The sequence below is a fragment of the Canis lupus genome, chromosome 9 (genome assembly GCF_003254725.2).
Source record: "Canis lupus dingo isolate Sandy chromosome 9, ASM325472v2, whole genome shotgun sequence".
NCBI lineage: Eukaryota > Metazoa > Chordata > Mammalia > Carnivora > Canidae > Canis > Canis lupus.
Genome location: NC_064251.1, coordinates 33,564,776 through 33,585,811, shown reverse-complemented (window position 1 = coordinate 33,585,811; position 21,036 = coordinate 33,564,776). Strand labels below are relative to the sequence as shown.

The window sequence follows — 21,036 nt, the reverse complement described above, 5'->3', positions numbered from 1 at the left end:
AGAGATGGTGTGAAGCTGACAAGAAGCTGGTGGTACTTGAGTCCAAGTTTTAACTACTACTGAGGCCTGGGGCTGACCCTGGTCGATTCTGATTTGATGGGTCTGCAGGGTGGCCTGGATACCAGGAATTTCAAAAACTCTCCAGATGATTCTAACAAGCAGCAAGGTTCAAGAACCACCGTGTTGGCCCTGGTCTCAAATTTGCTTATTGATGGTAACTGTTAACAAGTCTACCTTTATTAACAAATACCATCCAGAGGGCCAAACCTTAAACATTTAATCAACCATACCCAAGGATGGAAATCTGACTACAGGCTCTTTCTGTGATACTCACAATTCTGGAATACTTCTGTCCCTCTCACTCCCTCTATGTATGAAAACAATGTAGGACTGATTGTTTTCAAATGCATTCTCATCACTTGGAAACCCCTGGCCTTCTCTCCAGTCATTCTTCTTAATTTTAAAAGCACTATCACTACCATGCCCCCCCACCCCCAAGAGATTGAGAGCTGTGGACACAGCAGCTATCTAGAGCTACAGAGTTGAAAGGTCTGCAAGCACCCTCTAGTCTGAAGCCCTTTGCCCAAAACTCACCCAGCCTGTTGGATGGCAGAGCTAGACCAGAATCAAGCCTTCTGATTCCCTACTCTTTCATGTTCTTATCCTCTTAAAAAAAAAAAAAAAAAAGAAAGTGTTTATTATTCTTATCTGATTATTCCACAAGGCAACCTGGTCCCCTAGGATGGTGAAGGGTTATAAGGGCTGAGCTGTTTCTATACCAAGGCCAGAGCAATACAGCTGTGGGGCCAGTCCCCTAACCCAGTGTAGCCCTCCAGCAAGTCATATCCAAGCCTGATTGGCTTTTCTTGGAGCCAGGTGGTCGGGGAGACATTGAAATCTCAGGGGCTGCCTCTGTGGAAGGTCTGATGTGCCTGGAGTGGAACAGTCTAGACCCAGAAAAGTCACATAAGGTGGCCAAGGATACACAGCAAAACTGGATCATCCAACAGCAGTCTAGGTTTTCTGGTCTTTTCTGGAGGCTGGGTTAACCCCACCCCTGCCTGCCCCACCCCTGACTCCGGGGCAGCCTGGGTCCCCTGTGTGTCTGTAAGGCTCAGTCTCTCTTCACCCCGGAGGCCGCCGGGAAAGTCAACCTTCTGCAGGTTACAGTCAGAAATAACTTCCAGAAAGAGAGCCTTCGCCTCCCACAGTGCTCTACCACAGGCGCACAGGTCTGCACTGATTGCTCACCACAGACCTGGACAGACCGTTTTATTAATATTAATAAGTAACCAGGAACAAAGGGCCTCTTTATTTTTAGCTTTCTCTAATTGCGTAGTAATTACTCATCTACAAAACAAATGAGCCCCTGCTCGCTGTTGCCATAGTACCGGGTGCCCAACCTCCCTGCAAGCTGATTGGCCGAGGATCCCGGGCTCCCGCCTCCGGCCCCGCCCCTTCACGGCCATTGGCCCAAAGCAAAGCCCCAGCAACGGGGCGGCCAATCCCCTCGCAGCCCCACGGCTGGGCTGGGCTTCCCAGCGACCTTCCAGAGTCAGGCCTCACTGCTCACCGAAGGGACGTTGACTCATCCCTAAGGAGAGCGGGAGAAGGTCTGTCCTGCCCCAAGAGGCCCTCCCTGGCTCCATGGCCTCGCTTCTTTTGGGCAGTGGCTAACTTCCTTCAGTCCTGTTTCAGCTAAAGGCCCCTTTCACAGAATAATAACTACCTTCAGGCTGGCTCCCTCTTACCCGACCACGCCTGCTCTGGGCCTCCTTTGTCTGCCTGTGGTCGGAAAAGGATTCAGGGACTGGAAGCCAGATCAGAAATGTCAGCCGAAGCCAGACACAACCATGACCTCAAGTCTGCGACGCAGAAGCAGGTGCAAAATGTGCATATATAATGCTTCCTGAGGCCTCTTGTAAATGGTTTTAGGTTCTCTCTTCCCCCAAGGATACAAGGGCAGAATTAAGTTGATGGGCAGCGGTGGTTTGCCCTTGAATAGGTGTTAAGAATGCCGACCTCTGCTCAGGAATCGGAGGGGCTGGTATGATGGAGCATCCGCTGACATGGCTGAGAGCACAGATGTGACAAGACAGACCCAAGTTCCAATCTTGTCTCTACTACCTCTGACAAGCTACTTAAGCCACGGTTTCAAGATTTAAAAAATGGGAACAAGAGAGTGCCCTCTTTATAGGATTATGAGAATTAGATGGGGGTAAGGCAGGTGGCCGTAGCACAGTACTTGGCTCACTCATAATGGAGCAGTTTTATGAATATGACTATTATCATCATGTATTAAAATTGGGTGGAAGGTGTCTCTAGCATCCTATCCAACCACTTGCAAGATATCCTTCCCTTACGGGAACTCATAGGTTAGTGTGAATGTTGAGGTGCTGGCTGGAACCTTCCTATCCATGCCACACAGTAGATTTCATCGTGTCTCCCTCATCCTGACAGGTCCAATTCCAACAGCCAATCACAAGCTGTTCAAAAGCATTATTTGCCTACCTCCTGTTCTGCAGGATTCCAAGCTGGCAAGGGGAGACCTTTTTTATTAATATTAATAAGCATCCAGGAACAAAGGGCCCCTTTACTTTCTGCTTTCTCCAATTGCATAATAATTAGTCATCTACACTAAGAATGAGGTCGACTTCACCTCCTGGAGTACTGATGGTTTATATTGTTGGAGAAGGCAGGCACCATTCTGAAATACATGCAAAACATGTTCCATAGAGGCAGAACGCCGCCTCTCATCCAGAAGACCTCACCAATAGGGAAGGACACCAAGGACACAGTGTTGTGTTGAGGAGGGGCACCCCAGGTAGGGTTAATCAGGTGTGGCTTCCTGGCACACCTGGAGCCAATTTTAATGGAGGGAGCAAAGGCAAGGACAGAGGAAGGTGGACTGGCTGCGACTGCCATGAGGGCACAGGGGTGGGAATCAACAGCCTCAAGTAGGGAATGAGTAATAACTTGTTGGCAGAAGCAAAAGAGAGTCACAGAAAAAGGTGGAGGATTGCAAGGGAAGGCCCTCCTTTGGCAGCCTTGCTCCCCTTCCCTTGTTCTAGGGACTAGAATCCTCCACCCCAGGGATTAGGGAAGGGTCAAGCTGTGTTCTGTGGGGCCGCTGCCAACTTGACCTTCCTGAGCTGGTTCCGTCCTTACCAAGCTCCACTGCCATAGAGCATATGAACCTCTCTCTCCTACCAGTATGACTGTAGTGATCTGGTTTTCAAGATCTCTCAGAATCTAGTCTGTCTTGACCTCATCAAGCCTATTAGACAGCCTCCCACTGTCCCCTCAGCACTGGCTGTCATCCCACTGCCAACCTGTTATCCAAATTCTCTCACCTGAAGCGTCCTCTCATCTCCTGCTTGAAATCCTGTGGGGCCCACGTGAGTCTTGCTTCCTGTCTGAGCTTCCCTGCCTGCTGAGTGCTCTCTGACCAGGCAGGAACGTAGTTTTACTGAAGCTCAGCTCTTTTATCCAGTGCATGCTGCGTCCTCCCCAAAAGACTGGGAACTTGTTGAAGGTGAAGGACCATGCCCTGAAATTCTGCATCCCACCCCAGACTCCAGCATGATGCTGAGCCCAGAGTTAATCAGCTAATGGATAAAAGCCAAAGGCCTGAAGCATCCCTTACTGGGTAGTGACAGATGAACATTTATGGAGTGTTTACATGATGTCACCTGTCCTCCTGCACTCTCCTCTCTAGTCTACCCTGCTGTCCAACATACAAATCTGATGTCACTTCCTGGGGTCAGGCCTCTCTGAAGTTCCCAGTTGTCTGTGTGAATCCAGGCTCTTTCACAGGGCACCAAAGGCCCTCTGCTCTGGCTCTGCCAGTCCTCCAGCTTTATCTGTGTCTGCTCCCCCCATGCTCCTCCCACCCCCATTGCACTTTATTCTCTAGCCAGAGTGAGCCATTTGTAGGGCTTCAGATTCACTCTACTGTTTTGGGTTCTGTGGCTTTGCACATGCTGTTCCCTCTGGCTCTTGGGGAACTCCTACTTGTCCTTTAAAAGTAGAAACACTCACTACTCCCCTGTGAAACCTTCCCAGACAAAGCCAACTACTTCCTCCTCTGGGCCCTTTCTGTTACTGGATTTATGGCATCATACTGTAAGTACCCGTCAGCCTCCATGCTAGGGTGGGAGACACTTGAGGGCAGGGATTCATGCTTTCCCACCCAGCAGCATTCATCCTTCCATCTCTTTATCTGCACCCAGACTGTCCTTTGGAAATCCATTCTTCTCCTTTTATTCAGCTCAGAGGGGGTTGGATCCCACCCTTAGTGACTGGTTCTCCCAAACCAGGCCTTAGCCCAGCAACACAAAGCTCTGGACTTCTGCTAGAATTCAGGACCATCTGACCCTCTCTTCTTCAAGACAGGCTGGTGGGAAGCAGGAAACCACTGCAACCATTTTGCCACCGTAGGAAAGCCAACATAAAGACAGCATTGAAGCAAAAAGAAAGACAAAGTTAAGGGAACTGCAAAAAAAGAGCCCTGAGCAGTCTAGACATGAAGCCTACTCCTCTATGGAGCTTCCAGGATGCTGGCCAATAAATCCCATATAATATTTAACCATGCCAAGTTGGGTTTTTTGATATAGCCCAAACCCAAAGCGCCACACGTAATAATAACTACTGTTGTTGTACACTTAATAAATATCTGGTGAAGTAAATTCTGTGGCAGATGAGCCCTGAGCCCAGTTCTGCAATCTACACCTGACAGAAGGGCCTGTGAGGTATAGGGACCTGAGTTCTCCACCAATCCAGCACCGAGGCTACTGGATTCTCTCAGCATACTCCGCGCATGGGGGGCATCTGGCTGGCAGGTGAATTCTTCATGAACACACACAGTTTCTCTGCAGGGTTACTGAAGCAGGTGAGAAGATCTGGGTTCAAGGTCGGGGTTCTTCACCCTTGACCACAGCTTTGCACCCCAGGTAACCAGTTGTGTGACTTTGGGTAAGTCATGCAACCATTCTGCAGATCAGCTTTCTCTTAAAAATAAACATGCAGAACTGGAACAAAACCTTCTGCTTTCTTGTCCGTCTCACGGGCTAGCTATGGTCACAGACATGGCAATCTAACCCCCGCAGAAACGCAAGGAACCACGATACACCCAGGCCTGTGCTCCTTTGATGACTCTCACCAACATGTGGGTTCACCAACTTCTGGGGCTCCCCACACCCTACAGTGGCCCCACCCAGCCCGGGGTGCAAGGAGGGAGTCCCTCTGCCCATCTCTATTGTGCTCTACATGCAGCTTCCAAGGGCACCACCACACTTTCTACCCTTGTTCCAGATAGCAGGGCCTGGGCTCCTGAGCCAGCATGAGAGAGAGGGCCAACCAGGTACTTGGGGGCAGGGGGGCCGCGGGGAGAGGGTGTTAAACAGGGATGTGTCACCCTCTGAAAATAATTCCACTGATTTAAAAGACCCTTAATATCCTCCCCCCTCCCCACTCCATTCACTTTAGAATTAACTTATACTGAGGTCTAGGCTTCAAGGCTAGTCACTAATTGCACTAGAGTTGATTTATCAACTGCACGGTGTTTCTATTACAAAATTATTGATCACAGCTGATGTATTTTATCCTCAACAGGATTGGTCCAAAAGCCCTTGGAAAGTGAATGAAGCAGAGGTCAGCAGCGTGCAGCTTCACGTTATTATAAATTCACTGGGATTACTGAAATCCAGTGTGGGATTCTTGATGGTGAAAGACCTGGCTCTCCGAGAAATGAAGATTTTAATGACAAACTGAGAAATGAGGTGCCCATCCCCAGGACACAAGGCAGTGGACTGAGAGGTAAGTCTGGCTGGTTGCAGCAGCTGGTCATAATGGGTCACAGATCTGTGCTCCCTCTGGGCTGCTGCACTGGCTCCGTGCCACGGCCACAGATGTGGCGCTTTCCCAGCGAGAGGGTGTACCCATGACCCTACCCTACCCCCATATGGGCTGTCTTGGCATCATAGCGCCCAAAGGATGCCTGCAAGGGAGGCTGGGTGGGAAAGAAGAAATGATTGCCCTGCAGCAACCCCCTTCCTGGACGTCGGATCCTGCTGACAGAGGTGCAGAAAAGCCATCTTCAGAAATGAAGGCAGCACATTGATCCATTTTCCTTTTTAAAATGAAGCTGACAGTGTGAGAAACAATGCATCATGGGAAATAGGGACTTAGCAGGAATCTGGATTCTCAGACCACTGAAGGCAAGACATGTTGTCTGCCTTTATATTCCTTGGTGCCTGGCACAAAGCAACCTTCAATGCAGGCTTGTTGAAAGCAACACCTGGGAACCCTAAAACTTATGCCACAAAGGATGCAAATAATTCCCAGATCCCTCCAGCAGCTAGAGGAGTGTATGGGGGACGCTACTGTTCACACCCCCAGCCCCTAACACATAGAAGGTGAAGGGTGTCAGGGGCACATGGACAATCCCTGGGATGGGCACGCCTGCTTCATGAGCACTCACATCTCCTCTCCTTTATGGTTCAATCAAGGTCAACCTATTTGTTCTACCTCCTGACTTGAATTACTTTTGTTCATTTTACCCATCGGAACCGAAACTATTAGGGATATCCAGTCACAGGGTAGCAAAGCCATTTCCCTAGCAGAGCCAGACCTGGGATTTAGGCCAATAAGGGGGATTTTCGCTGGCTCTGCCTGCTGCCCACCCTCCTTCCTGCTCAGTGGCCTGCATCAGTCTGCAACTCTAGCACCCCACCAAAGCCTGCCGCTTCCGGCCATTTCCCTCTGCCTCCCGCCAACCCCCCTGCGGGATGGCTCTTCCCATATTTCCCTTCCTGGGCCTCGGGGCCCTCCTTCGTCTGGTGGCTAACTGGCCTGCTCACTTGCAATCCCTGTTCATGCTGACTGGTACCATGCACCACTCCCCAAGGAGCTACCATTCCCTTCTGTCATCTCACACTCTTCTGGGAACGTCGTGGACTCTGTGACCTCCCGGGCTTCAGTCTCCCATAATTAATAACTTATCCCCCGAAGGTTTGGATCCCACGGTGCCCTCCTGCAGTGTTAGGTCAGAGCTACCGCCAGCCTGACTTAAAGAGCAGGTCCCAAGTGGCAACTACTTCGCATCCCATCAACTTGTAAAGACTAGTTACAAAAGCTCTCTGAGACCCCTGGCACTCTGTTATGGCTTGTCACCACAAATGTAGGGGAGATAGTGTATCCAGGGACACTGACTGCCCATGCCCCTGAGCTGACGGCAGAGGCTGTGGGACTAGGAAATCTTCCTGGGAAGATGGAGGGAAAGCATGGCCTCTCTGAACATCATAGGTTCCCCTTCCCTCTTATCCCCTCCCCTTGGAGCTGTGCCAATAATCTCCGCACTAGCAATGTCACCACTCTGACGCCCCTTGCCACATCCCACCCCCACCTGTTCCTTGGAGAGCACACGTAAAGGCTTCTCCTTGATCTTCACCAACCGGAAGAACAGATGCCAACCTTTGCTAGGACCCAATGCATTCCCTGTGTGCGGGCTGAGGATCTGAAGATCTGAATCCTTTTCCCCACCATGTCTCATTTTCCCTCCACCCTGGGGACTAGACCATGTAGACAGGACTGCTACATGGACCTGTTCCCTTGACAGGCTGGATGTGAGCTGGCCAAGGACCCAAGGCATAGAGGGCTTGGAGGAGCCTGGCCGGTGGGCCTTAAGAAAGAAGCAAAGACTGTGCTCTGTTCAAGAACCACAAGACAAGAACAAAGGGAGAGCTTTCGGACTCCTTCTGATCCTGTTTCTGTTCTCTCTTGCTACAGTTGGACATTATCAGCAGAGATCTCAGTTCGGAAGGCTAGAGCTGAGGGTGGTGACCCAGTGCTGGACTGGGGGAGCAGGGAGTGTGAGGGGAGGTGGTGGTGGCTGATGGCGAGAACATGGATCCAAGCCCCTTGGCAACATTGAAAATATGGAGCCCCCTCTCTTCCTGGTCCCCCACGCTATCCTTCAGACAGCTGTGCTGTCCTGGGCTATTGGAGGCCCTGTAATATCAACTCAACAATGCATGTTCTAGAGCTACGGCTACCAGGACATCTACTACAGTGCATGCATTTAGTTCAGTCCCACAGAGACATACACTCTAAGAACAGGCAGGGGAGGTGTGAAATGTTTTACTGGACAACAGGTGTTTTGGAGTTGTAACTAATAAAAAAAAAATCGAAAACGAAAGTGTACAAAAAAAGACATTTCTCGAGAGTTGGATATGAGTTTGTTTCTTGAACTGTTTCATCTGAACAAGCAAAAACATGCAAACCAGCTGGTACTAACAGGAAGCTGGACACCGAGAGAGGATTAATAGGTGTGGACAAACCTTCCCGCTGAGCGTGCTCAGAAGAGTGTTTGAGAGGAGGTGTGCAGATCCTAGTGTAAGAGAGGCGGGAAAGTATGCCTCAGAGACACTCTCTCACCGCAGCCCCAACCAAGCAAGAGAAAAGACAACAGAAACATGACTCTCGCACTCACCACCACCGTCAGGAGCTCATGTTACTAGACTGGAATAAAGCTGGCAAGTATAAAGTACAGTAAGGGGTCCTGGCTGGGGCCGGAGATGGGCCAGGGGGTGGGCGGGGGGCTCAGAAGCTCTTCGATTGATACACAGACCCACCCCGTGTTGTCACCCAGAAATAAAATAGCCTGCAAATCCGAACCACTTTTCCCTCACCTGAGTGTGTGTGGCGGGGGGAGTGGCTGACCAAACTGGATTTAGGTTTGGGTGGGACATGATGAGGCCATCAGAACTGAATGAATACGATCAAAATAAACAAACAAACTCTCGACTGAGCACAAGAAAAGATGACATTTCAGACTACTGGGTGAAGGTAAAAGAAAAGTGACCACTGATAGTGAAGTTATCTAGGAGTCGGCAGGGGCCTCCCCTGGCGGGGGTCACCTGAGCCCTGCTCACCTCAAGTCCTGTGTGAATTAGGAAAAGCGGGCAGGCTGCCCCGAGGAGGTGGCTGAGGTGGGTGCAGAGCTCAAGGCCCCCCTGGACCTCCTACCCTGACACCATAGCCCTGACAGATTACCAGTTGCCAACCTGAGCAAAATCCAAGCTGCTTCCCCCCTTCCCCTCCACAGCCCTCAGCAGGTGCTTCCACCTTAGGAAGCTCCCCCAGTACGTCATAATATGGAAGGAAAAAACCCCCAAAGCTGTGGAACTAGACAAAAACGAAAGGCAAAATAGGGCCTTCCATAGGATGCCTGATTTCTAGGCCAAGCCTGACAGCCAGCCCCTGGGGAGTGGAGGCCACGTTTCCTACTGTTTTGAGTCCCCTGCCAGGTTCGGCAGAGTACCAAGCTCAAGGTCACTACTCCCACAGACTCCTTCCTATTAGACAAGGTGCCTGGACATGTGATGCCCTCCAACAGCTGAGGCTCTTGCCTGGGGGCTAAAGGAGCATCCTTGTCCCCTGGGAAGGAGCTGGCATGGGGAGGGTAGGGTTGCAGGAGCAGGGGAAGGCTAAACCAGTGATCACCTGCTGGCTTAGGCTGATGCACAAACCCAAATGAGTCTGTGCAGCTCCTCTCACATATCTGCCAAAATGCCACCGAGGGGCTAATACAACAGGTAAATAATTGGCCATCTGGCCAGGCTTGGAGTCCAGGTTATTTTCTAGAGGGAGGGAGGGGGACAGTCCTTACAGGCCAAAATGCACTAAAAGAAAGGCAGAGATCTTCATTCCCCAGGCTTGTAACCCTGCTCCAGGTCCAAAGGGGGAATGGGGGTGAGGGGCTGAGCTACTCTGGCTACACGGAGGCAGGTGTCTTCCGGCCCAGGTGGTGTTCTGAATTTGGCAGGCACAAGCTAGTCGTTGCCCTGGGGCTCGCCCCCAGTCCCTGACCCCCAGGCAGCACTGGGGGGTGCCCTGCAGCTTCTCAGCCGAGCCTGCACCCCTGGGGCCAGGCACCTCGGAGTTGAGGATTTACTCCTTACACTAACCTAGGCTGGTGTGGGGCAGGTGGTCTGGGAGCACACTCCTGAATAGAATTCACTAACAGTGCAGCGATGAGCATGGCTGACCTCGAATGGCCCCTGGGAGACTTGGCTCCCGATGGAAATGGCTACAAATAAAACACCACTGATCCTGGAAAAAAAAGTGTGGTTGGAGATGGCTCTGGAGTTTGGGGTTAGGAGTTAGGGGGGATGGGTGGGACTCCTGCCTGGTTCTGGGGGTCCGTGAGAAGGTAGGGGTGGCGGGGGGGGGTGCACAGACCATGGGGAGACCGCTCTCAGACTCTCAAAGAACCCCATGCTGCCCTTTAAACTTGCCATGAAGTCAAGGAGAACGGGGGTGGGGAGAGAGGCAGGGTTAATTTCGGGTTAAAGTTTAGTTTCATAATCCAAGTTATAATAAGAAAGAAACTGAACGGAGAAAACAACCAACAACACTCAAAAATCTCGAGTTTTCTTTTTGTCGTCCCCCCCCACCAGGCACAGGTAGGACAGAGGCTCGTTTTGTAACGATACCAAAAAGCACTCAAGTTAAAAAACCAAACAGAGCAGGGAAACAACCAGGCAGCAGCGCGCCCCGCCCCCAGGGCAGGGGCACCAGGGGACACCGGCCGGAGGGCAGGTGGGGGCAGCGGGAGGCTGAGCTCGGGCGCCCAGCTCTTTGGCTACCTGGCCCTCGGCAGCCCCCAGAGAATTCCTGGCCCCTCCAAACAAATCCCCAGTGGGTGATTCCAGGGAGTGGATCCTTTGTAGCTCGAGGCAGTGCCAGTTTGCATGGAACGGAGTTTTACTGATGATTCTAAAGGGCCTCACTGTGCCAGTCTCTTATCACTGAGGGTTTGGGCTTTTGGCATTTGCCCTCTGGGCTTTTAATGCCCCATTTCCTGGTACCCCCCAGCACCTCCCTCCCCCTGCCCTCCTTAGAGCCCTGTCAAACTGCTTCCCTGGGTGCTCCAGTGCCCTGTCTGCAGGGAGGGCGGGGGGGGGGGGGGAGTGGGAGGGGAGCTGCAAGCCATGGCTAGTCTAGGAGGAGCCAGGACCTCTTGGCAGCTGGGGCATGGAGGCCAGGAGGCCTCATTGGGAGCCCAGCACACAGCAGAAGCCCCACTTGCTCAGGAAGGTGGGGAGCATCTGGGGGAGAGGGGCATAAGGTTGTTCTGGGGCCTGGTATCCTAGACATACCCCAGCTCCAACCTGGCCCCATAGTGCTGCTGGGAAAATGAGCCCAGCCCCACAGTGCTCACCTGAGGGACTCCAGACCTCCTAAAAGATTGGGTTTGGAGACCAAAGGACCAGAGCAATTTTGTGGGAGGGAAAACCCCGATTCCCTTGGCAGGGTTAGGGTTAGGGTTAGGGTTAGGTCCAGGAGCTCTCTGGTCTCTGCTCTGAGGAGTCTGGGATGTGACAGGGGCTTCAGGAAATCACTCCATTTCCCTGAGCTTGGGACTGGCCCTATATCTGGCCTTGGCCTTCGGAAACTGGGGTTTGGCCACCTGCCAGGTGCGGTGGAGGGGGTGGGGGGCAGCAGCGGGCCAGGGGCTCTGAGCCTCCCTCTTACAACCTGGTGCTTCGCTCTTGGGAACGAAGCCTTGTGAAGCAGTGAAAGCCGAAGGGGAAATGACCACAGGTGTCCTGCAGCCAGCTGTCTGGTGAAGGGGTCATCCAAAGACAAAAACAAGTTCACTGGTCTTTTTTTTCAAGGAGAGAATAGTAGTCTACCTTTGGTTTGCAGTCCTGTGACTGACCCCCACTGGGAGCTGCCCCGGGTGGCAGGGCCTCGCCTGCGCCCCTCTGTCCCCACCCTCTGGGCTGTGACAATAGTGGACAGACGCAGCCACACAGATCCAACAGGGCCTTTACCTTCCCCTGCACACTGGGGCATGCCTGGGAGCGCCTGTCCCGTACACCTCCCTACCTGATCCTCTTGCCGCTGCCACCGCCGCTGCTGCCACTGGTCCGTAAGCCGCTGCTGGGAAGCCTGGCGGGGAGAGAGGAGCTGGAGTGAGGGTCAGACCCTGGAAGGGCCCCCCCCCCCCTTGCACAGCCTGGGCTCACAGGCCGTGCTCCACCCCCTTCAGAGGATGGGGATGACAAGGGATCTCCTCGGGGTAGCTTTTGGGAGGGACACAGGTCAGTGGCTCTCAGGCTTCTGGAAGGCACACAGAAATAATGTAAGAGGATTAGGAGGCTCTCTCTTGGGAGCAGAGCGGGGTCCCTGTTGTCCCTGTAATGACTGGGGGGGGGCAGGCCCCCAGAGTGTGTTCTAGGGCAGGGCCAGCATGGCCCAGGGGTCCCTGGAGCAGTTGGCCCTGAGCCTCTGGGCAGCACAGGCACATGCACCAGGAGGTGGCTGACCTCCAGCTGCTCTCCTAAGGCTCTGCTGGTCTCCTCGGCTTAGCTGTGGACTCTAGCAGCGTCCCAGCCCCAGGCCGGAGGGCGAGGTGTGCTGGGAGGCCCGGCTGACTGCCTGCGTACACCTGTGGGAGGCAGCTGGGGGAGGCAGCTGGGGGAGGGAGTGGGCGGCCGCAGGGACCCATGTGGGGTGAGCCCTGTGGCTCTGTCTCTCAGTTTCAACCTCCTGGGGCACATTATGGGGATTTCGATCTGGCTTTCCCGTCTGAGCTCCACATCCTGATCAGGTCGCAGGTCGGCAGTGAAGGGTCTCCTAAGGATCCCCATCAAGTGTTTGCCTATTTACCCCCCAGGCAGCAAGGCTGTCCCAGAAATGGGACTGAAGGCCAGAAGGGACAAAGTGACCAGTGTGGCTGCAGAACACCCAGGGGAAGGGAGAGGTGGGCGGGTCCCCTCCCGTGGGCTTCTCTGGGCCACTGGCATGATGCGCACACAGCCACGCACGGGGATGCACACAGATACACGCACGCGCACGCAGGACGCACACCGTCTGCCATTCAGGCAGACTTTTCGAGGCCTGATTTCAACTGTTGGGGGTCTGATTTCAAGACCCATTTCCAAAGACTGTGGTTTTCAATGATGCGTCAGAAGCCAGCAGCAAACAACAAATAGCTGGCCCGCTGCTCAGCTTTAGCCACGGGGGCCTTCCAAATACAGAACCGCTACAGGACAGAGTGGGCAGCGCGTGCACCGTGGAGAGCAGGGAGCAGGAGGGAGAGGAGAGAAACAGAGCCACCCCCGAACACAGCCAACTAGAAGCCCACTAAACTCTAAGACTATTGTCCTAGCTACATGGATCTACTGGGGAGGAAAAGAAGTTCAAAAGACAACAAGCTACTCTAAAAAGGTCAAGCTAAGCTACTTAAAATGTCAATGAAAAAAAAAAAGACATACTTGCATTTAAATATGGTAATAGGGCTGTTGAAAGGGGAAAAAGAAAGATCCAGGTGAAATGAGGGTACAAGGTCACCCCTGGCAGCTGGAATGGGTCTCAGGGTTCCCATGAAGGCCACACACACCTGCCTGGAGGCTGCTCCCACCCTCACCCCCCTACGGACCCCTGCTGCCAGAAACCAATGGAGGCACTCCCCCCACCAAGTCCTTTCCCCATCTCTTCCAAGCAGGATCTAGAGTTCTGGAGATGTGGGTAGTGGCAGAAAGTGCTGAAGGAAAATAAGGAAGAAGTCCAGTTATTTCTCCTTATCCCAACCTCCAGCACACAGCCCCCCCACCCCGCTGCCCTGCTGCAGGAGCACTCAAGCAGGGCTCAGGCGACCCTGAAGGAGAAGGTCAAGTTATTCTTTTTGCACTCCTCATCGGTACTTGAAACGGAAGGTTTCCCTGGAAGCAGTGTGGTGGGGGGAGGGGGAGAAAAGCTGGGTGGGAGGGGGGCGAGTTTAGTAAATAATAAAAGGACATTTAACAAAAGGCCTATTTTCTGGAGTACAGTGCATTTTTGACAAAAAAAAAAAAAAAAAAAAAAAAAAAAAGGTCCGAGAGAAAGAGGAAGAAAAAAAAACTTATCCAAGAAAGGAAATCCATTATCCTTAATCTCAGATAAAGGTTTCTGCTGGAGACTGAGCATCAGACACCGCTAAGGGCTGGAATTTCATCTCAACCATCAAGCAGCGCTAAGCAGACTGACAGGTGTGAGAAGAGGGCCGAGGAGAGCTCAGTCTCCCCCCAATCCTGGAGAGAGGCACCCATAGCCCTCATAGTGACTGCATTTGAGACGCCAGGGCCACAGCCCCAGGACCCAGCCCAGCTCTGCGGGACTCTGTCCCGGACTACTTCTGCAGCTCCCTGCCAACCCCCTCCTGTCCTGCTAGGCCATTCAGCTGCACTGATCACCCAAATATATTCTTCAGATGACCTGGTGGATAAACCTGATGCCATTACCAGGGGGCCCCACGGGCTGTCCTAGGTGGCTGGGCTTGTGGGGTATGGGCAAACACAGATCCAGGAAAGGTGCGTGTGTGCGTGCGTGCGTGCCTCTGTGTGTGTGTGTGTGTGTGTGTGTGTTGGGGTGAGGTTGCCCCAGCCAGGGGCTGTCAGAGGCCAAAGAAGCATCATGACCCTGACCTAAAGCTATCCTGATGGAGAAGAGCCTGTCTCTAGAATGGCAGGAGGCACCCAAGGACCAGGAGGCCCCAGTACAGGGACCCTGGTGGAAAGGAGCCCTCCTGGGCTAGACCTGAAAAAGCTGAGGGTGCAGAGAGGAGAAACCTTCCAGCCTTGCCTCGTGGTCCTGTTTTCAGCATTTCTCTCCAGGCTGAGGAGCCAGGGGTCACCTATGACGGCCTAGCTGTCTGGGAAACCTCTCATTTTATTTTTGAAGGGAGAGGGGGTCTGGGCTGCCAAAGAGAGAGATGCCCCAGCTGGGGGTACTCAGGGGAAGACCTTGGGGAATTAGGCAGAAGGTCTGACAGGGCTCAGGCTCCTCGCTGGGGGCAGAGCCTCTGGTTCATGGCTGCCCCAGCACCCCACTCACTGCCCAGAATAGATGGGCATCTCCTCTCTGCTACCAGGAATGTGTGGATTTAAGGCCCTCCTGAATACAGCCTGCCTGGCCAATGCATGAACCAGGCTTCTTGTGAGGCAGGTGAACATAAATCTTGGGTTCAAATCCTGGCTCAGCCATTTACTAGCTGTGTGACTTTGGGCAAATTGCTTAACCTTTCTGTGCCTTGATGTCTCCATCTGTAAAGGAGATGATGATATTCGTGCAGGATTAATATACACAAAATGCTCAGATGAATACTGGCCAGGGAGTAAGCTTACATGAATATTAGGTGTCATTTTGATGAAGCCATCAGCCCTGCCTTTAAGACAGGACTCCCCCGCGTGGAGGGCGGCTCCACTTTCCCCACGATGGCCCACATGGTCAGAAAGTCAGAAGCACACAGGAGTCTGGGATTCTTTACTCATAACGGTGGCCTGTAATCCTTCATGTTGTCCTGGCTTCATAACGTCATTTTAGTGGAGCTGAATTTCCCTGGCTCAAGATTAGAGGATGCATACTGTTTAGCTCGCACAACAATGTCTGGACCAAGTGGGCTGGCATGACCCTCCTACTCTAATACTTCCTGTTTCTTAGTAGTAAATCAGGTAGAAAAGAAAAAATGTTTTGCTGATAAAATCTCAGGGCCTGGGGGCTGAGGTTGCCCACCTGGGAACTTAGGTGTTAGGAATGTGGTCTGCTCCTCCAGTTAGAGAAACCTGCATTCAAAAGAGGGGGCTTGCAAACAAAAGAGTAGTGCTGACAGGGGCACCTGGGAACTTTGTGGTTGAGTGCCTTTGGCTTAGGTTGTGATTCCTGTGTCCTGGACTCAGTCCCATATGGGGCTCCCTATAGGGAGTCTGCTTCTCCCTCTGCCTATGTCTCTGCTTCTCTCTCTCTGTGTCTCTCATGAATCAATAAAATCTTAAAAAAAAAAAAAAAAAAAGAATACTGTGGATGGTAGAACTCCAGGCATGGGCAGGTGCCATGCCTTATTTAATGGCAGTCAAACCCAAAGACCCAGTCTTGCTAGTCTGAAGCTCCTCTGCCTCTCGGATGGGGTAAAAGAAGGATCACTGTGCTTGGTGTCAAAGCCCAGCCTCCGACCCCTGCTACCCTAGTCTTGCTGTGTAACTTGGGCACAGTGCCTCATTTCTCTGGGCCCTGAGTAACCAACTCGTGTCTACTGCAAGGAGGTGAGGTCAGATGGCCTCTCAAGCTCCCTCACCTCTGACCCTGCATGATCCTGCCTTCCAGATGTAAAACGATGACAAATCTAAGTCTCTGTCACCAGAAAGTGGTGCCTCTGGGGTTGGCATGGACACACCTCCGGGGTTAGTAACTCATCTAAGTAAAAGCTGTCACCGTTCCACTGACAGTGAATGAGACGCTTTTCTGGACTTCTCAGAGCTGTGAGAAACTTGATGGCAAATTAGAAGTCAATGGCACTTCTGATTTTTTTTTTTTTTTTGAGAACTATATGACACCACACCTACTTTTTTACTGCTTCTGTGGCACTTACTTATTTCTGCCTCACCTAAGCAGTTATTTTTATGTGCACATCTTATTTCTCTTGCTAGGTGACAAATTCTTCTAGGGCAGGGACTGAGGCACATGTCCCACTTAAGGCCTAATGCAGAGGCCCCAAAGAAGATCCTCATGGGGCATCAGGATGCCCTGAAGAGGTGCGTGAGAGCCAGAGCTGTGAGTCACTGCCCTGGGTGAACTACAGCTGAATGGCAGTGCCGCGGGCACATGTAGCTGCCTCTCCTCATGTGGTCCTCCAACCCCAGGGCTGAAAAATCAAATGCCCACAGGAGCGTAATTAACCAGCAGAAGGGGCTGGCGACAGCCACCAGGAGCGCCTTGTTCTGTCTCCCGTGCTGGCCCACACCCTGTTGCTCACTGGACCACCCAGCAGGCCTTAACAGACACGGAAGCCTGGGTCCTACCCCCAGAGATTCAGATTTAGCTGGTTTGGGGTGGAGCCTGGATGGTGGGCTTCCCGGGTGATCCCAGTCTACAGCCAAGGGCAAGAACTTTTGGTTTAAAGGCCTTCAAAAATTTTAAAAAGTTAAATCATAGTGCACATGTACACAGTCCACAGCTCTGCTCCCTTGTGGAAAGAAAGGCCCTCCTGATGACATGGCAGTGAATCTAATTCTTGGGACCATGTCTCATGAGATCCCCTGCAGGGCCTCCATTCAGAGCAGTGGGTGTCTAGCCTGGAGGGGGGGAGGCGGCGGGCGGGGTGAGGGTTTGTTAATAATACACTAAGAATCAAGTGGGGCCCACATCTTTAGTAAAGGCCTTCCAGATGCTTCTCATGCACCCAGTGGAGGCAGAGAATCCCTGACTTAGAGGAAGCCTTACCTTTTAGTAAACACGGAAAAGGTGGCCCTGTCCTGTCGGGTGTGGGGGTGTCAGGTTAGGCAGCTCTTTCTTTGCATCCTCTTCCCTGCCTGGCATGAAAAGATGCCAGCCTGGGAGTGGGCTGCCAGGGATATGGTTCTGGCACAGTCACTAACTATTTCTGTGACCTTGGATGAGTCAGTGGGGCCTCTGTGCCTCTTGCAGAAAGAGGTGATGAGAGAATTCTGAGTTTCCTTATGGCTCCAACAGGCTGTGACTTTGAGGGGAATCTTTTAAAACACTTTCTTGTAATGTGCATTCTCATCCCGAATGGTCCATTATGAAAGCAATTTTTCCTCTGTTGTGTTTGCTCAAAGCCCTCTCCACCCCCCTTCCCTAGCACGTCCTGCATCTCCCCCACTAGCAGTTTCTTTAGATGGTTCCAACATTCTTGGCTAAACCCAACGTTGCTTTACTGAATCCAAACACTCAAAAAGAAGCAACCCAAAGAGGAAAGTGTCACCCAGAATGTAGGAAACACATCCTAAAAGAGTTTAGAAAACGCTACCATCTGTCATCTGACTGGCCCAGGGCCCTGCCCACCTGCTGGGCAGGCCTGCCTGGTGTGATGGGGCTCGGGGCTCATTCTTTTAAAGGAAATACACAGCTTTGTGCAGAGAGACAGAGCAGTGGCTGCAAGGGGGTGAGGGTGGATAAAGAGTGGATGATGCATTTTTGAAATAGGTGGACCTACTGATCTATACAGATCAGAAGTGAGGGCCTCAAGAGGTGGGACAATTGATAACCCAAGGGGCACATGAACATGATCGAACTGTAAAACTTTGCTTTGAAGAAAGCTGCTGCTATGTGTCCATATTGGGGGGGGGGGGACACACAGGGAAGGGGAAAAAAAACAAAGCCTGAGTTCCTGTCATTCAAAATAGGAATCTGGTTTCCCCACACCTTTTTAGGACCAAGACTGACATTCCCTAAGGATACCAATAAGGGCATTGTCATAGAGCCTCCTCCCCCTGCCTTCCACTTCCTCAGGAGAGTGCTGGGGCTCCTACTGGGGCAGAGGTGCTGGAAAGAGTGGAAGTGCTGGGGTAGAAGGCAGAGCGGCCAATGGGAAGTGCACAAGCAGGGAAAGGCCTCGCAGCTGGGGCCTGGTCCTGGATCCTAAAGGCCAGTTGCCTAAAGGAAGTGAGAGGCTCCGGGGCCAGGGGCCCCAAGGGTGTTGGCATCCACAGCAAAGGGATGGCACAAAAATTGTCCCAAGCAACTTTTAATACAATTGCTGTTTAGCTTAATTTTCTCTGTAGATGTTTCAATGTGGGATAAAGGGAAGATACTCTGCACGTCAAACCTTTGAGTAGTTTTACAGTCTGGTTGTCAGAGAGCCTCTGTTTGGATGAAAGGGTTTGTGGAAGCATAAAACCGAAGTCAGGGAGCATCCTTCGGACACGACAAGAAAACTGCCAGGAGAGGCAAGCGCAGACCCGGGGTGCCCGGTCAGAAGCGAAAGCTGTGTGCTTGCCTGCAGATTCCTTCCAAATCAGAGGTGCTCAGGGAGCAAAACAGAGTGCCTGCCATCACCATGCCCCCGAGCACCAGCAGTGGGGCCAGGTCTGCCTCCCACTCCCACGCGGACCCTTGTGGCTTCTGATCTTCCTGGTGACTGATAATGAAGCTTGGGAATGGGCCTTGGTCTCCACCCAGGGCTGGCTTCCAGCTCAGAGCACAGAGGTGAGGGCTGCAGGAGGAGAACTGAGAACACACTCTGGGCTCTGCTTGCTTGGGCCCTGGGGCTCTTCTGGGAGAAAGGAAGCTGAGAGCTCCACCTGGGCTTTGGCCCAGCACCCTTCTCCCTGGGCCTTCCTACTCCCCCAGACTGCAGAGAACTGGGGCCTGCAGGTGCTTCTCAGACCCAGGGACTCTGCAGGGAGCTATGTCAGGGCCTTCTCCATCTCCAGACCCTTTCTCAGGCCCTTATCCTCTCTGTAAGTATTTACTGAGCACCTATCACATGCCAGGCACTGTTCATAGCAGTGGATGAAAATAACATGTTTTCTGCCCTCACGGAGCCCGTAGCTGCTAGTCTGTGATGAGAAAGGGGGCTCTCTCTACCTGTGGGACCATGCTGCATACAAACAGCTCACTGGGAAGGAGAGGAAGTTGGCCAATGATAAGCAGGGCCTTGGATAAAGGGGAGCTATGGCTCACTCTGCCAGGAGAAGAGAGGGATCTACCACGGACCCATCTAGTTTGTAACCAGGCCCTTGCGTCTGCCTTAGGGTCTTTTCATAGCCGAACTCAAGACCTGGGTGTGGCCACACCAAACTGCTTGCAGAGGAGGGCAGCGATCAGGAGTGCTGGTCCAAGGGCCAGCATCAGGAGAGGCTGGCATGTGACAAGTGCTCTGGCTCTGGCTCCGGCCCTACAAGGACACTCTGTTCAACATCAAGAACTCTTTCTCCAGCAAGACCTCAAGAGGGAGAATGGTCACAGGGAGCTCATTCCCAAACCAGCCCTTGCTGCTCCCTGCCAGCAGTTTGTGGTAACCCAGGACCACAGAGCAAACATCTGCCTGTCTCTCTGTGACCAAGACCACGGTGGCTTCAAGTGAAGGGATTCCAGACTAGTTTCTAGGGTTACGTCAGCAAGTATTCTGAGAGTTTCTCCTTTCATGAGTCCTCCCTCTCCCCAGTCTTCATCAACACTGCAATCTCTGCTTGTGAGATGCTCACCCACCTACCACCAATGGGTGTCAGGACAGACCACTGGTCTAACTATTGGTCCTTCTAGAGCTCACTGTTTAGATGGCTTTTTATTTTTTTAAATTAAGATTTTATTTATTTATTCATGAGAGAGAGAGAGAGAGAGAGAGAGAGAGAGAGAGAGGCAGAGACACAGGCAGAGGGAGAAGCAGGCTCCATGCAGGGAGCCCGAAGCGGGACTCCATCCCAGGTCTCCAGGATCATGCCCTGGGCCTAAGGTAGGCACTAAACTGCGGGCCACCTGGGCTGCCCCTAAATGGCTTTTTAAACTTTTCCTGATTCCTGAAATTTCAGATCCTGAGTCAGAATTCTGTTTCCTCCCCACAGGGTCTTTTTGCTGGTCCATTTAAATATAAATGGCCTAAAGTCTCTTTGGGCCTCCTCACCATGCTTCATTCTAAATGGGCCTTTCCAATGTCTCTGCCACAGCACGGTTCCAAACAGCACCCACCTCCATGGACCAGGACCAGAAACACTCAAGCCTTGAGCACCCCAGACTTTTTGCTGAAAGACCCCAAGTCCCCCCTTTTGTCCCATCACTAGCTCAGTGAGTAAAGTAACATCTGTGATCTCAACTCCCTCTGCCTGCCCCCTCCCTGACATAAAACATAGATCCTCCTCCCTCTTTTCGTGGCCTGAGATAGGTAGGATGTTTCTGAGGTTGACTGGCAGAGACCATGGCTGCATTGGGCATCACTGATTGGTGGTCTGTGGGATGGTCAGAGAGTCTTGGGAGAGAGCCCGGGGTGGTCAACGAAACACTCTGGGGGCCCAGGGCGGCTGTTATTTACCAACTGGCACAGACATATTTGACATTTGTAACGGTGCGGAGGCATCCACTGCACGCCAGCCCGAGGTGAAAGGGTAAAGGGTAGAACCTTCTCTACACCTGTTTCCTCATCTGTACAATAAAAGAACCTGGCCTAGATGGTTAAGAAAACAATCATCACACCAGTAAGAATAACAGCAGCTGCCAGGGTGGCACTATCCACAGCCAAGAACCCAGAAAGTCCCT

The 21,036-nt window shown here is 52.3% G+C and overlaps 1 protein-coding gene and 1 long non-coding RNA gene across 21 annotated transcripts in view; one reads left to right on the top strand and one right to left on the bottom strand.

The window, feature by feature from the left end:
- Positions 1-21,036, bottom strand: part of MSI2 (musashi RNA binding protein 2) — a 391,492-nt gene that overhangs the window by 19,695 nt on the left and 350,761 nt on the right. For 5 of the 20 annotated variants that reach the window (XM_025439695.3, XM_025439696.3, XM_025439701.3 and 2 more), the window contains exons 11-12: positions 13,287-13,310; positions 11,896-11,976 (exon numbers count right to left, since the gene is read on the bottom strand). The exons of 1 other annotated variant lie outside the window; for it this stretch is intronic. In XM_025439695.3, the coding sequence (XP_025295480.1) occupies positions 11,896-11,976; positions 13,287-13,310 (105 nt within the window). Of the gene's footprint in view, positions 1-8,339; positions 8,390-11,895; positions 11,977-13,286; positions 13,311-21,036 lie in introns of all 20 variants that reach the window. 14 more of the 20 variants (XM_049114117.1, XM_025439709.3, XM_025439700.3 and 11 more) reach the window with 6 other exon arrangements.
- Positions 1,502-8,788, top strand: LOC125755743 (uncharacterized). Its single transcript, XR_007412958.1, has 3 exons — positions 1,502-4,891; positions 5,614-5,817; positions 7,619-8,788. It is a non-coding gene; the product is annotated as an uncharacterized LOC125755743 (long non-coding RNA).